At 37.9% G+C, this 17,146-nt stretch overlaps 1 protein-coding gene across 1 annotated transcript in view; it reads left to right on the top strand.

The window, feature by feature from the left end:
- POLQ (DNA polymerase theta) overlaps positions 1 to 17,146 on the top strand; it is a 222,700-nt gene that overhangs the window by 83,748 nt on the left and 121,806 nt on the right. Inside the window, exons 14-15 of the mRNA XM_007943887.1 lie at positions 8,486 to 8,610; positions 12,401 to 12,644. Of these exons, the coding sequence (XP_007942078.1) occupies positions 8,486 to 8,610; positions 12,401 to 12,644 (369 nt within the window). The remainder of the gene's footprint in view (positions 1 to 8,485; positions 8,611 to 12,400; positions 12,645 to 17,146) is intronic.

Below are 17,146 nucleotides of genomic sequence, written 5' to 3'. Positions count from 1 at the left end.
GGTAGCATAGTGGCTAAAGCACTTGACTGCTAACCAGAAGGCTGGCGGTTCAAACCCACCAGCCACTCCTTGGAAGGAAGGTTGGGCAATCCTACTTCCACAGTGATACTGCCTTGGAAACCCAAGGAGGGGTCGCTATGAGTAGGGGGCCGACTCCAGGGCACATAACAACAACAACAACAACAACAACAACAAATGAGTAATGATTGTGAACATTTCTTCATGTGTTTGTTGGCCGCCTGAATATCCTCTTTGGTGAAGTGACTGTTCATGTCTTCTGTCCATTTTTAAATTGGATTGTTTGTCTTTTTGTTGTTGAGGTGTTACTTGCCCCTAGTTTTTCCTTGAGGAACTTTGTAGTTTTAGTTTTCATATTTAAGTCTTTGATTCATCTGGAGTTAGTTTTTGTGTATGGTGTGAGGTACGGATCTTGTTTCATTCTTCTGCAAATGGATATCTATTTTTTCCAGCCTCATTTGTTAAAGAGACCATCTCTTCCCCCGTTTAATGGATTTCAGCCCTTTGTCAAAAATCAGCTGACCATAGGTCAATGGATCTATTTCTGGGTTCTCAATTCTGTTCTACTGGTCTGTGGGTTGGTTGTTGTACCAATACCAGGCTGTTTTGACTGCTACAGCTTTATAGTAGGTTTTGAGATCCAGGAGTGTGAGACCTCTTAATTTGTTCTTCTTCTTCAATAGTGTCTTGCTTATCCAAGGTCTCTTTCCTTTCCATATAAAATTAGAGATTCATTGTTCCATATTCTTAAAGAATACTGATGGGATCTGAATTGGGAATGCATTGAATGTATAGATTGCTTTGGGTGATATTGACCTTTTCACAATGTTCCGTCTTCCTATCCATGAGCATGGTATGTTTTTCCATTTATATAGATCTTTTATGGTTTCTTGAAGTAGTGTTTTGTAGTTTTCTTTGTAGAGGTCTTTTTTGTCTCTAGTGAGATTTATTCTCAAGTATTTTATTATTATTATTATTTTGATATCTATTATAAATGGTATTGATTTCCTTATTTCTTTTTCAGCAATCTCTTTGCTGGTGTAGAGGAATCCAACTGATTTTTTGGATATTGATCCTATATCCCACCACTATGCTAAATCTCTGAATTAGTTCCAGTAGTTTTGTTGCTGAGTCTCTTGGGTTTTCTGTGTATAGTATCATATCATCAGCAAATAGGGGTAGTTTGACTTCTTCCTTCCCAATTTGGATGCCTTTGATTTCCCTTTCTTGCCTTATTGCCCTGGGTAGGATTTCCAATACGATGTTGAATATAAGTGGTGTTAGAGGGCACCCTTGTCTGGTTCCTGTTGGCAAGGGGAATGGTTTCAGTCTCTCTCCATTGAGAATAATATTGGCTGTTGGTTTTGCATATATGCCCTTTATTATGTTGAGGAATTTCCCTTCCTTTCCTATTTTTTTTTTTTAGTTTTTTTCAGGAATGAGTGTTGGATTTCATCAAATGCCTTTTCTGCATTGATTGATATGATCATGTGGTTCTTTTCCTTTTTTTTGTTTATGTAATGGATGACATTGATTGTTTTTCTAATGTTGAACTATCCTTGCATACCTGATATGACTCCCACTTGGTCATAATGTATTATTTTTTGGATACGTTGTTGGAGTCTATGGGCTATTATTTTGTTGAAGATTTTTGCATCTATATTCATGAGAGATATGGATCTGTCGTTTTCCTTTTGAGTGATGTTTTTGCCTGAGTTTGGTATCAAGGTTATGCTTGCTCCATAAAATGAATATGGGAGGATTTCATCCTTTTCTATGTTCTGGAATAGTTAGAGTAGGATTGGTGTAGGTTCTTCCCTGAATATTTGGTAGAATTCTCCAGTAAAACTGTCTGGCCAGGGTTTTTTGTTGTTGGTAATTTTTTTTATGACTTGTTTAATTTCTTCTTTTGTTGTGGGTTTGTTCTAATTTTCCACCTCAGTCTATATTAGTTTAGGTAACTAATATATTTCTAGAAATTTGTCTATTTCTTCTAGATTTTCAGATTTTCTGGAGTTGTTCATAAAACAGACAAACAAACAATAATAACAACAACAACAAAATGCCACCAGAGCTACCATAGTTGTTCATAGCATCCTGAAACTATCCTTTTAATCTCTGTTGGTTCTGTTGGGATGTTGCCCAATTTATTTCTTATTCATGTTATTTGTGTTCTCTCCCTCTTTTCTTTGTTAAGTTTGCCAGTGGTTTGTCAATTTTATAAATCTTTTCAAAAACCCAACTTCTCGTCTTGTTGATTTTTTTCTATTTTTCTATTTTCTGTTTCAGTAATTTCTGCTCAAATCTTTGTTATTTCTTTTTTTCTGGTGACTGTAGGCTTTTTTCTTTTCTTTTCTTTTCTTTTTTGCTGCTGTTTTTCTCATTTGTGGAGATGTTGGGTTAAGATGTTGATTTTAGTTCTTTCTTCTTTTTTGATGTGTACATGTAGTGCTATAAATTGGCCTCTGATCCCTGCTTTTGCTGCATCTCAAAGATTTTGGTATGCTATGTTTTCATTCTCATTTGATTCAAGGAAATTTTTTAGTTTAATTTTTTTTAGTGTAGTTACAGAACTTCTAAATGGTGAGGAAGTCAAGAGAGTTGCAAGATATAATGGACTTTTCTAAACTCAGGGAGAAAATTATAAATCACAGGGTAACCTCAAAGAAAAATGATAAACCTTCACATCAAAATGAAAAATAGGACAAGCACAAATATTTAGCAAATACTAAAACAATAGCAATGAAGGAAGTGATAACACAGTTCATAAACAAAACAAGCTCAGCACAGAAAATAATATGGAACAAAGAAATCAGCAACACCACAAAAAAAACATGTAACACAATGACAGCAACAAATACATACTTGTCAATAATTACACTGAATGCCAATGAATTAAATGCATCACTCTCATTGGTTCTCTGTCCAAAAGACTCCCTTTAGTATCTCTTGTAAGGTTGGTCTGGTTTTAACAAATTCCCTTAATTTCTGCTTATCTGGAAATCTCCTAATTTCTCCATCATATTTGAGGGACAGTTTTGCTGGGTATATAATTCTTGGTTGGAAATTTTTCTCTTTCAGGGTTTTACATATACCATTCCATTGTCTTCCTGCTTGCATAGTTTCTGCTGAGAAATCAGAGCTTATTCTTACTGGTTGCCCTTTGTAGGTAACTTTTCATTTTTCCCATGCTGCTTTCAGGATTCTTTCTTTGTTTGGTTTTGGTGAGTTTGATGATGATGTGTCTTGGTGATTTCCTTTTGGGATCTATTCTGTTTGGGGTTCGTTGGATTTCCTGAATGGATATGTTCTCATCTTTCATCATATCAAGGAAGTTCTCTTCTTGGACAATTTTCTCAGTCATTTTCTTTTTCTCTTCTTGTTCTGGAATTCTGATTACACATATTTTATTCCTTTTGGTAGTATCCCACATGCATCTTAGGCTTTCTTCATTTTGTTTTGATCTTTTTTTCTGATTGATCCCTTTCCAAAGGAATATGCAGGTATTTGTCTTCAATCTCATTAATCCTGTCTTCCATTGCATCAATTCTACTCCTTTGCCCTTTCAATATGTTATCTATTTCTGAAAATTTATATTAATCTTCTGGATTTCTAGCTATAGATTTTGTATTGTTTCTAATTTTTCATTTATTTTGTCATTTTGTTCTTATATTGTCTTCTGAAATTGTTCTACGTTTTTCTCTGTGTTTTCCTCAATATTGTCAGTGTTTTTCTTGATCTGTTTCTCAATCTGTTAAAAGTACCTAAATATAATGCTTTTGAATTCCTTATCAGAGATTTCCAATGCTGCTTCTTCCTCAGGGATGTGTTTTGGGTCTATATCCTGGTCCCTTGTTTCTCCTGCTTTATCTTGCTTTTTTGTGTGCACTGTGATGGTCTGTTGTCTCTGAAACATTATGACATTTTTGTGTTTATATTGAATTGGTGATTGTATGTTGAAGTGGTTCACCCAAGATTTTTGTTTTCTTTGGTTTGTTTGGATGTATCTGACTAAGCAGGGTAATGTGCTTCTCTATTTGCTAGTTGGCAGCACTTATGCACTTACTACCTGTCTCCTTTCCATTTGCCAGCCTTCCATATGTCCATGCTTTCTTTGGCAAGTGGAGCCTATTCTTCGGTCCCTGGAATCTGAATGAGAGTGCTGTCACTTTAATTATCCAAAATGGCCACTGCTTGTAAACATTCAAAATGGCTGTGCCCTCCGGGCAGCTGAAAGTCCACAGCTTAGTTTGTCTGCTTCTCTGCTGTTTCCCTTTTCAGTTGTCAGCTACTTGTGCAGTACTCCATGCAGCCCATGGTGAGCAGGGCCGATTTTTAGGTTAATTCTCAGGTCCTAACACCACTTGGAACTATTCAGGCTGTCTGTGCTGTCAGGACACCTGGCAGTTTGCAGCTTCATTTGTCTCCTTACTCACTGTTTTCGTTCATGTTCTTTTACCAGTTGGTGTTTAATCCATGTCTGTATACTTCCTTTCAAAGCTGGGGGCTCCAGGATTATCTTCTATATCTATGTCAATTGGTTTCTATTCTTTGTTGAAGAGAGTTTGTGTAGCTTGTCTGCCTATTCTGCCACCTTACTGGAAGTCCTTGAGGTCATGCTTTTTATCTTGAGAAGTTACTCATTAGCATCAAAGTGCCAATTAAAAGATTCAGATGGGAAAATCTGACAGGTTTTTCACTTTTTCAAATTTTAATAAAGTTATTTTTCTGGAAGTATTTCCAGTTCCAATTGCTGTCAAATCGATTCCAACTTATTGTGACCCCATCATTCAGATGTTGTTGTTGTTGTTAGGTGCTGTCAAGTCATATCTGACTCATAGGGACCTGACATACAACAGAATGAAACACTGTTTGGTCCTGCCTCATCCTCACAATCCTTGCTATGCTTGTGCCCACTGTTGTAGCCACTGTGTCAGTCCATCTCATTAAGGGGTTTTCCTTTTTTCACTGACTCTCTGCTTTACCAACCATGATATATTTCTACAGGTGTTAGTCCCTTCTGACAGCATAACCAAAGTACATGAGATGAAGTCTGGCCATTATTGCTTCTAAGGAGCATTACAGCTGCACTTCTTCCAAGACAGATTTTGTCATTCTTCTGTTAGTCTGTGGTATTTTCAGTATTCTTCACCAACACCACAATGCAAATGCATCTATTCTTCTTCAGTCTTCTTTATTCATTGTCCCGCTTTCACATGCATTTGAGGCTATTGAAAATACCATGGCTTTGGTTAGGTGTAGCTTAGTCATCAAAGTGACCTCTTTACTCTTTAACAATTTAAAGAGTCCTTTTGCAGCAGATCTGCCCAATGCAATATGGCATCTAATTTCCTGACTATTGTTTCCATGGGTATTGATTGTGGATCCAAGCAAAATGAAATCTTTGACAAGTTCAATCTTTTTCCATTTATCATGATGGTACTTTTTGGTCTAATTGTGAGGATTTTTTTTTTCTTTATGTTGAGATGTAATCCATACTAAGGACTGTAGTCTTTGATCTCCATCAGTAATTGCTTCAAGTCTTCTCCACTTTCAGCAAGCAAGGTTGTGTCATCTGCATATTTCAGGCTGTTAATGAGTCTTCCTCCAATCCTGATAATGTTTTCTTCTTCATATAGTCCTGCTTCTTTGGTTATTTGATCAGCATACAGATTTAATAAATATGGTGAAAGGGTGCAACCCTGACACACACCTTTTCTGATTTAAACTGTTTAGTGTTCCCTTGTTCTGTTCAAATGACTGCCTTTTGGTCTATGTACAGGTTCCTCATGAGCACAATAAGTATTCTTTCTACAACATAAAACATAAAACCCAAACTCAGTGCCATTGGGTCCATTCCAACTCATAGCGACCCACCGTGGATTCCAAGTCTGTAAATCATTATGGAAGTAGATTGCTGCATCTTCTTCCTGAGGAGCAGCTGGTGGGTTTGAACTGCCAACCTTGTGGTTAGCAGCCAGTGCCTTACCTACCATGCCACCAGAGCTCTTATTATGACATAGTCATGTGTAAAATTTTAAGGATTTATTTACTCAGATTTTTTATGCCACTGTTACCTTTCATTTACTCAGTTAATCAGTACTGGATTTGGTGATCAGATTCTACCATTTTATTGAAATAAAATTAATTAGCAGAGAGATGTTACATTGTAGAGAATTGCAGTCAATGTCATAAAACAAAATATGTATGAACTGCTGTATGGAAAATGAATCAGTTTGGTAAACTTTCACCCAAATCACAATTTAAAAAAAAAAAAAAAAAGATTAAATGAGTATATAGTTACCTGTATATCAAGTCTTTTTCAAATTTTTGTGCCATCATATTTCTTGAGCTAAGTCTTATTTCTTAAAATTAGTTGAAAATAACTCAAAAATAGCTGGAGTAGTACATAGACAGAGAACTGCCAGTAATTCTGACCGGATCAGAAGAGGACATGGAATGAGGGATTTATTTGCTGATGTCAAGTGAATCTTGGCTGAGAGTGAAGAATACTAGAAAGATGTTTACCTGTGTCATATTGCAAAGGCATTCAAGTTCATGAATCATAATAAATTATGAATAACATTGTGAGGAATGGGAGTTCCAGAACACTTAATTGTGCTCATGAAGAATCTGTACACAGATCAAGAGGCAGTTGTTTGAACAGAACACAGGAATACTGCTGCAGTGTAGTAAACTACCTGGTATGGCTTTTCTAGCCATAAGTCTTTTTAAACTCCATGGTGGAATTTGCTGTGAGAAAATAAGTAGCTTCTGATTGTTAGAATCATCCACCTGGCATATTTCTGTTGGGAGCAGCACAAAGTAATGTTCTGGGAAGTTCACTTTCTCTCAGGTGCTTAGAATTCTGATGTTATGATTGGTAGTTTGGCCACTCTGCCAGGCTCAAAAGGAGGCCTCCTAGAGGCAGAGGTCTCTCTGACTGCTGGCTGAGAAGGACGTGCTACTGAAAGAGACTCGGGCTCCTGAGAGACACGTGCTGTTGGGAAAGAGATGCAAGAGACACACATTGCTGAGTGAGACACTGAGGTACACGCACTGCTGGGAGAGAGATTATGAGAGACTGCTGGCCAAGAGAGTGAGCTGAGAGAGATTGAGTGTTTTTCCTGAACTTGAACTGTAGCCTGGTGCTTCCCTAATAAACCCCATAATCTGTGAGTTCTGTATGGCTATTGGAGCAAATAATTGAACCCAGCAGAAAGGTGGTGGCTGCTACGGGAGGAATGGTTGGTGTCAGGGTTGGTGAAAGGGCTGGAGGGAGGCAGCATGTCTGGCCTCACAGTAATGGGCCTTGGGCTATTGATAGTGATTCTGTTTTCCTCTTGTGGGGTTAGAGGAGGTCAGAAGATGTGGCCTCCTTTCCTTTTTAGCAACTGCATAGTTGAAAATTTGGAAAAATGTGAGTCAGCATTGTAACCTTTCATCATACTTTTAAAATCTGTATGCTGATCAAATAATCTGAGAAGCTGGACTATATGAAGAAGAATGTGGCATCAGGATTGTATTAAAAACCGCATTAGCAACCTGTGATATGAACACGACACAACTTTGCTTGCTGAAAGCAAAGAGGACTTGAAGCATTTATTGATGAAGATTAAAGACTACAGCTTTCAGTACAGATTACATTTCAACATAAAGAAAACAAAAATCCTCACAACTAGACCAATAAGCAACATCACAATAAATAGAGAAAACATTGAAATTGTCAAGGATTTCATTTTACTTGGATCCACAATCAATGCCCATGGAAGCAGCACTCAAGAAATTAAACAACATATTGCATTGGGCAAATCTGCTGCAAAAGACCTCTTTAAAGTGTTAAGGAGCAAAGATATCACTTTGAATACTAAGGTGCTCCTGACCAAAGCCATGGTATTTTCAATAGCCTCTTATGTATGTGAAAGCTGGGCATTGAGTAAAGGAGACCAAATAATTGATTTTTTTGAATTATGGTGTTGGTAAAGAATATTGAAAATACCATGGACTGCCAGAAGAATGAACAAATCTGTCTTGGAAAAACATAGCAAGAGTGCTCCTTTGAAGTGAGAATGGCCAGACTTTGTCTCTTGTACTTTGTCATACTATCAGAAGGGACCAGTCCCTGGAGAAGGTTATCATAGTTGGTCAGTGAAAAAGGGAAGACCCTCAACATGATGGAATGACACAGTGGCTTCAATGATGGGCTCAAGTATAGCATTGATTGTGAGGATGGCACAGGACAGATATTAGTGCTTTACAATTAAAAATTTATATGTGATAACTTGTTTTACAAACATTGATCTTAGTCTTTTTCCATTCAGTCTTTTTCCCATTAGGAATCTTCCCAGGGTATGTAAATCCTTTGTTGCCTTTTTGGTTCTTAGTTTGTAGTTTGAAACATACATTATGCTTTCATAGTAGACGTAAGTCATCTCTTGCTATATACTTTTGGTGATTTTCTTTTCAGGTTTTTCACTAGTCTTGTGTTACTAGATTTAATCAGTGAAGTTCCCTTAAAGGAGATTAATCAGAAATATGGATGTAATCGTGGACAAATTCAATCTTTGCAACAATCAGCTGCTGTTTATGCAGGTCAGTGAAACAAAGGGTTTCCACATTTATTTAAGACTAATTGGAGGTTAAGTTAAAGATTTTTTTTTCCCAATTTCATTTTAATGTAGGATTATACATATATCATAATTTTGAGTAGTCCCTGTCTGTCATCATCAGAAAACTTAAAACTATGGCTTTTGATTCAGTTTCCCTGGTAGAGAGTACTGGAAGCTAGCTGAATGTTTGGCCCTTATCCCCCTTCCATTTCTTATCCACTTGCTGATCATCCATCTCCTTTCTGTTTATATGTGTATATATTTTTTTCCTTCTTTGTTGCCTGCCACAAGAAGAAACAGAGTTCTCCGTAATCTCCCTTTTTTGATCAAGGTATTGTTAATAAACCTGTTAAACCTTACAGTTCTGTAGCAAAACAAAAACAAAAAACTGTCTTAGTTTCTTCGTGCTGTAATACACAAAATACCACAAAGTAGTGGCTTTAATGAACAGAATTTTTTTACAGTTTAGAAGACTGTTGTTGTTGTTGTTATGTGCTGTCAAGTTGGACCCGACTCATAGCGACCCCTCCTTGGGTTTCTGAGGCAGTATCACTACGGAAGTAGATTGGCCCATCTTCCTTCCGAGGAATGGCTGGTGGGTTTGAACTGCCAGCCTTCTGATTAGCAGTCAAGTTCTTTAGGCACTATGCTGCCAGAGCTCCTGTTTAGAAGACTAGTTATCCTAATTCAGTGTGCTAGCTTTAGGGGAAGTCTCTCTCTGTCCACTCTGGGGGAAAATCCTTGTGTCTTTCAGCTTATTGTCCTTGGTTCCTTGGTGATCTATACGTGGCATCAATCCTTCTGCATTTGTGCTTCCTTCTGTGCCTAATCTGCTCCTTTTAAATCTCAAAAGTGATTGGCTTAAGACAGAGCCTACACTGATATATCCTCATTAAGATCACAGAGAAAACCCAAATGGGTAACCCTAGAAGCATGTATTTTTTTGGGGCACAATTCAATCTGTAGCATTCTGCCCTTTGGCCTCCTAAAATTTATGTCCATCCTACATACAAAACAAATTCTATCACATCATCCCAACTCCAAGTCCAGAATCTCATGTTCTGGGTCATCTAAATCAAACTTTGGGCATATTCCATATTGGGACAAAATTCCTTTCTGTCAATGAACCTGTGAAACCTAGAACACAAGTTACCTACTACCAAAGTACAATGGTAGAACAAACAGGGCACATTCCCTTTCCAAATGGTAGAAATCACAGGCACCAAGCAAGTCAACAATACAGCAGAACACATTTCATTAATTATTAAGGCTTGAAAATGATACTTTTTTATCTGGGATCATCTAGGAAATGGTCCCATCATCCAAACTCTGGGTATTGGCCACACTTTCCCAATTCTGAGTACAATACTCTCTCAGTTCTGGAAGTCAGTCCAGCCTTCTAAGATTACTGGGATCTGCTCCTTTAGCTTGTGGCGCCTCCACTCTCCTAGTTAATCTGAATGGCTACCCCACCCCCTTGGTCAGGGTATGCTCATTTATCCTAGTTCTTGGGCTTTGCAGCCTTACCCTCTCAAATTTGGGTAATGACTCCATTCTCTTGGCTATTGGATATGACAGCTCCACCCCCTCAGCTTTGTGATGACCCCATCCTCTTGGCGCACTTGAATGGCAGCTCCATATCCAAGAACTGAGGTGATAGAGATCTAGCTCTTTGAAACCTAAACCAAAATCAAACCAAATCTATGGCCATCAAGTTGATTCTGACTCACAGTGATCCTATAGGACCAAGTAGAACTGCCCCCATAGAGTTTCCAAAACTGTAATCTTTATAGAATCAGACCATCACATCTTTCTCCTGTGGAGTGGCTGGTGGATTTGAAATGCCAACCTTTTGGTTAACAGCTGAGAGCTTAACCCTGTACAACCAGGGTTCCCCTTGAAAGCTAGGAGGCAGTTTTTCCACCCTTTGAAACAGAGGTGGTAGTTCCACCTTTGAAATGGAGGCAGCCCTACCACCATGGTTCTTGCAGTAGTTTTGCTCATCTCCTAACTGTTTCAGGGATGGTGCCTTCCTTTTCCAGCAGGATGTCTCCATTGGCCCATTTCCTGCCTGTAGAATTCCAGAAGGCAGACAGCTTTCTTTTATTTTGTACTGTCTGTGTTCCTTTCTGGGAGCTCTGGTAGCATAGTGCCTAAGGCATTTGACTGCTAACCACAAGGCTGGCAGTTCAAACCCACCAGCCACTCCTCAGAAGGAAGGTTGGGCAGTCTACTTCTGTAGTGATACCACCTCAGAAACCTAAGGAGGGCTCACTATGAGTCAGGTTCCACTCCATGGCAGGGAGTTTGGTTTTTTTGGTTTGTGTCCCTTTCTGTTGTGGTGGTTGAATAGCTCCATCAGTCATGGGCTTAATCTCTTGAACAACAGATTGAGTAGCCTTTTCCTTGGTGAAAGTTCTTGGACACATATCCTTAGTTTGTACATTTTTAAGTTTATCTCTTTCCTTCCGCATTCTACCGTAAGAGGCAAGAAGAAATCAAGCTGCCCCTCATCATCTAACAAGGTCTACCTCCCACCAAACATTTGAACATAATTCAGATAAGTTCTTTGCTGCTGCACAAAATGTGTTGCATTCCCTCCAGTGTCCAATCACACCATTTCCTTTTAAACAGATGCACAGTTAGTGTTCCCATTTCTAGCAGCATACTGTTAATGACAATAAAAGCTTTCATTACAGCTCTCAATTCTTTCTGAGCCCTCATCAGAATTGCCATTAATGGCTATAATTCTACCAACAGTCTCTTTAAGGCAAACTAATGTTTTACTATGAAGACGTCACAATTCTTTCAGATTCTACCCATTACCCAATTCCAAATCTATTTCTACATTTCAAGTATCTGTTAGAGAAGCACTCTACTCTCAGTCTCAGTCAAATTCTGTCTTAGTCATCCATGCTGCATTAACAAATACCTCAAGTGGGTGGCTTTAATGAGTACATATTTCTTTTCTCAGAGTTTAGGAGGCTAGATGTCCTAATTCAGGGTGCCATCTCCAGGAGAAGGTACTTGTCTCTTTTCTGCTTCTGGTCTTCAGTTCCTGGGTAATCTTCTCATGCTATAGCATTTGTCTTCCTCCATCTGTGCTCCCGTTCTTCAGTGCTTAATGTCCTTTCATATCTTAGAAGTGAATGGTTTAAAACTCACCCTACATTCATGGGTTCATTAACATAACAGTTGTTGTTGTTGTTGTTATGTGCCATCGAGTCAGCCCTGACTCATAGCGACCCCTCCTTGGGTTTCCGAGGCAGTATCACTACGGAAGTAGGATTGCCCAACCTTCCTTCCGAGGAGTGGCTGGTGGGTTTGAACCGCCAGCCTTCTGGTTAGCAGTCAAGTGCCTTAGCCACTATGCTACCAGAGCTTCTTAACATAACAGAGAACTCCCTATTCCAAAATAAGATCATATCTATCTGTATAGGGGTGAGGGTTCCAACACATATTTTATTGTTGTTGTTATGTGCCATCGAGTTGGACCCGACTCATAGCGACCCCTCCTTGGGTTTCCGAGGCGGTATCACTATGGAAGTAGATGTCCCAGTCTTCCTTCTGAGGAGTGGCTGGTGGGTGTGAACCACCAGCCTTCTGGTTAGCAGTCAAGTGCCTTAGGCACTAAGCTATCAGAGCTCCCAACACATATTTTAGGGGGACACAATTCAACCCATAACAAAAATTTAAAAAAATGCTTTTAAAGAAATGGTGAATGGAGTCTATGAAGAATTTTTAATTCAATAAATATTGTATGAATATTCCAGGGATGATCACAGTGTTTTCCAACCGCTTGGGATGGCACAACATGGAACTACTACTTTCCCAATTTCAGAAGCGTCTTACATTTGGCATCCAGAGGGAGCTGTGTGACCTGATCCGAGTGTCCTTACTTAATGCACAGCGAGCCAGATTCCTCTATGCTTCTGGCTTTCTCACTGTGGCAGATCTTGCCAGAGCAAATATTGTTGAAGTGGAGGCTGTTCTGAAAAATGCTGTACCTTTCAAAAGGTAAGAAAATCCTCTATCTACATAGGATTATTAGATGATATATTGTGTCAAATTGTCAATAACAGATAATGTATTAAAATATTTTTCCTCTTTGATAATCTCATGATGCATTGAAGTAGAATGAAAATGTGATTGCTTTTCCTTCCTTGAGGATTATTCTTTAAACATTAATCAACTTGTTTAAGTTTTTAAAAATCTATTATAATCCTCTCCTAACAAGATTGAATCAAAGTTCAGATACCTATACTTTCTGCTTTGGTGGATTTTGATTTTCGGTATATGCCCAGGCTCATCTTAGAACTTTGTTTATGAAAAATCACCTTATAATACACTTCTCTCAGATGTTCTTTGGTATACTAGTCCCACAAAGATTAGTCAAGAGTATCCCTTGACTGTTTTGTATGTGTGTGTGTGTGTGTGTGCACGCAACCAATTCGTTAAATGGGCTGGACTCAATATATAATCAAGGAATTTAAAAAAAAATAGTTGCACTGGAGTTGACTCCAACTTATGCCCTCCCCCCCCCCATGCATATCAGGGTAGAACTGTACTCCATAGATTTTTCAATGGCTGATTTTTCAAAAGTAGATTGTCAGGTACCTCTGGGTGGACTCCAACAACGAGGTGAGCATATTAACCTTTTGTACTACCCAGGGTTTCTAGTCAAGGAATTGCTTAATTATTTTCTCTATCACAGTTCTTTGGACTCACTCCTATATGGAATCTTAGACAGATCCTATGGCTATTTAGATACTTTTAAGTATTAATAAATGATGTCATTTTCAGGTATTCAAAATTTGTTCTAAATCAAAGTATCAGCATAGCCCAGGCTCTGGGGAGGGAAGGGGTAAAGTCTTTTACTATTCTCTTGTCTCTTGTATATTTCCTCCTCCATTTACTTTTTTTCTTTTGTAATCTTAAGGTTTGAGGTGTGTCATGAATCAAATTGTGTCCCCATAAAATATGTGTCTAGGCCATCATTCTCCATACTGTATGATTATCCTCCATTTTGTAGTATGTGTAAATCCTAACCTCTGCGTATGGTTAATGAGGCAGTATTAGGTTATATTAAAGAGGGTTAGGTTACGTTTGTTATGTTAATAAGGCAGGATTAGGGTGAGGTGCATCACCTTTACTTAAGTCACCACCCTTACTCAAGTCATAGCCCAGATGGTGAAGTAAGGGGAGTTACATTGTGGTGTGATCTATATTACCTTTTATCTTACAAGATATAAAAGGAGAGAGAAATGAGCAGACAGGAAGAGACCTGACTGCCACCAGGAAAGAAGAGCCTGGAGTAGAGTATGTCCTCTGACCCAGGATTCTTGTTCTAAGAACCTCCTAGACACAGAGGAAAATTGATGCCTAAACAGAAGTAGATCTCCAAGGGATGCCAGGCCCACAGATGTTGAAAAAAGACAAGGACCTTTCCCCAGAGGCAATAGAGAAAGAAAGCTTTCCTTCTCCTTGGGCTGGCACCCTGAATTTGTATTTCTAGCCTCCTAAACTGTGAGAAAATGAATTTCTGTTTGTTAAAACTGTCCACTTGTAATATTTCTGTTGTAGCAGTCTAGATAATATAACTAAGACAAGGTAGGAAGGTTGAGAGTAAAGGGGTAAAACTCTACTTTTTTAATGGTATTTGTATCTGTATGTGTTAGATTTTGAATACTGGTGTTTTTCCAAAGCCTGGCTTTTTCTTTCAAGGTGTTTCTTTCAAGGTGTTAGTTCCTTGCTAATGTTGCCTATTTTTTCAGAAATTGATCTCTTTAAGATTTCTATCTCTAATGAGGTCAATTTTGGTAATCTGTATTTCTTTAGGAAATTATCTATTTCAGTTAGATTTTCAAGTATATTTTCATAAAGGTTTCTAAACTAGTCTCTTAACGGATTGTAAATATTTCTTATGTTTCAATGGTTATTTCCCTTTATCATGTCTTATTTTATAAATTTGTACACTCTGTCCCTATTTTTTCATTAATTTAGCTAGTGATTTGTCTATTTGATATATATTAAAAAGAAAATCTAGGAGTTTGTTTTATTAGTTTGGTTTACTCTTTCTTTCCTTCTTTCTTTCTTTCTCTCTCTCTCTCTCTCTCCCCCACTCCTTCCTTCCTTCCAAGTTATGTGTCAACTTGGTTGGGCAGCAGGATATAGTTATTCCTATGATGAGACTGGATGTTGTGCCATCAACTCCATGGTGTGTCTGCTATGAAATGTTGATCAGTGGAATGGAGATGCTTTAGGAAAGGTCTTTAGATTTTTGGCACACTTTACTCCTGCATTTGGTGAAGTCTTCATCTCTAGTTCCTGGGCTTGAACCATAGTCTGCCGTGTTGCCTGCTGATCTTAGGATTGTGCCATTTTACCTGCTGATCTTGAGTTGGTCAGCCTCAGCAGCCAGTAGCTACATGAGTCAGAAGAAGCCTCTAGCTCCAGTGGGTCTGGAACAAGAGGCAGAGCTGAAGCCCAAGGTTGAGGGGCCTTCACCCATACCCTAGAGCTGGCATTCTGAATTTGGACTTTTAGAGGCCTAAACTATAAAATAATAAATTCCTGTTTGTTGCAGTCACCCATTTGTGGTATTTCTGTTATAGCAGCTCTGGAAAACTAAGATACAACCTCATTGATTCTTTCTTTCACTTTATTATTTTCTTCTTGTGCTTTCTTTAGTTTTACTTTGTTGTGATTTTTTTTAGGTTTATTTTGTTTTTGAACTGGGAATTTAATTCATTTACTTTTATATTTTTTCATTTTAATGATAAAAGAATATTCTATTTATTTTTAGGTTAGTCCATGAATTTTCCTATGACCTCTGCTTTAAATGCAAATGTGATATGTTTAAATGTAAATATATTCTGATATTAAGGGTTTTGTTATTATTTTTTTAGAAATTTTATGTAATTTGTTTACCCTCTTTCATCAAGCATTGTTCAGTGGAAAGTTTTCTCATATCTAGTTGGAAATGCTTTTTTTTTTCAATTTGTTAATAATTTCTAGTTCTGTTGCATTGCAATCTAAGCATTTATAACATTTCTATTTTATGGAATTCATTGATGTTTTCTTTGTGACCTATAATATGATCAACAAAGACTAGATGTATTCTCTATTATACGGATGTAACATTTGAAATATATTTGTTAAGTCTACTATATTCATTATGTTCATTGAGTCATCTTAATTCTTATTTATTCCACCCCCCCCATTTCATCTGTTTTAATAAGGGCAATATGTTAAAGTCTACTATGATTAGTTATTATTTGCTAGGGCAGACAAATTTGTCTGTCAGTTTGTTGTACTGTGGTGGCTTGAGTGTTGCTGTGAGGGTGAAGGCTATGCCACTGGTGTTTCAAATGCCAGCAGGGTTACCCATGGTGGATAGGTTTCAGTGGAGCTTCCAGACTAAGACAGATTCAGAAGAAGGAAGAGGCCATCCACTTATCAGAGAATTGGCCAGTGAAAACCTTATGAGTAGCTATGAAACACTGTCTGATACATTATTGGAAAATTTTATGAATAGTCCTGAAACATTGTCCAATATAGTGCTGAAAGATGAGCCCCTCAGGTTGGAAGGCACTCAAAATACAACTGGAGTAGAGGCAACTTTAATGATGTGGATAAAGTAAAGTTTTCGGGACCTCCATTTGCTGATGTAGCACATCTCAAGATGAGAAGAAACAGCTGCAAATGTTCCTTAATAATCGGAACATGGAATGTACAAAGTATGAATCTAGGAAAACTGGAAGTTGTCAGAAATGAAATGGAATGCATAAAGATCAGTATCCTAGGCATTAGTGAGCTGAAATGGATCAGTTTTGCCTTTTTTCAGTGAGACAGTCATATGCTTTCCTATGCTGGGAATGACAAATTGAAGGAAATGGTATGGCATTCATCATCACAAAGAATGTTTCAAGATCTATCCTGAAGTACAATGCTGTCAGTGATTGGATAATATCCATACGCCTATGAGGAAGACCAATTAATATTACTATTATTCAAATTTAGGCACTAACCACCAAAGCCAAAGATGAGGAATTGAAGATTTTTACCAACTTCCACAGTCTGAAATTGACTGAACATGCAATCAAGATGTGTTAATTATCACTGATGATTAGAATGCAAAAGTTGGAAACAAAGAAGAATCACTAGTAGTTGGAAAATATGGCCTTGATAATAGAAATAACGCTGGAGATCGCATGATAGAATTTTGCAAGATTAAAGACTTATTCATCGTAAATACCTTTTTCAACAACACAAACAGTGCCTATACATGTGAACTTCACCAGACGGAGTACACAGGAATCAGACTGGCTATATCTGTGGCAAGCGGTGATGGGAGAATCTCAATATTTCAGCCAAAACAAGACCAGGAGCTGATTATGGAACAGATCATCAACTGCTCATATGCAAGTTCAACTTGAAGTTAAAGACAATTAAAACAAGTCCAAGAGAGCCAAAATATGATCTAGAATATACCCTTCCTGAATTTAGAGACCATCTAA

The sequence above is a fragment of the Orycteropus afer genome, unplaced genomic scaffold (genome assembly GCF_000298275.1).
Source record: "Orycteropus afer afer isolate SDZICR_OR568_19922 unplaced genomic scaffold, OryAfe1.0 scaffold00114, whole genome shotgun sequence".
NCBI lineage: Eukaryota > Metazoa > Chordata > Mammalia > Tubulidentata > Orycteropodidae > Orycteropus > Orycteropus afer.
Note: the sequence above shows the minus strand (reverse complement) of the source record. Positions and strands in the feature narration are given on the sequence as shown.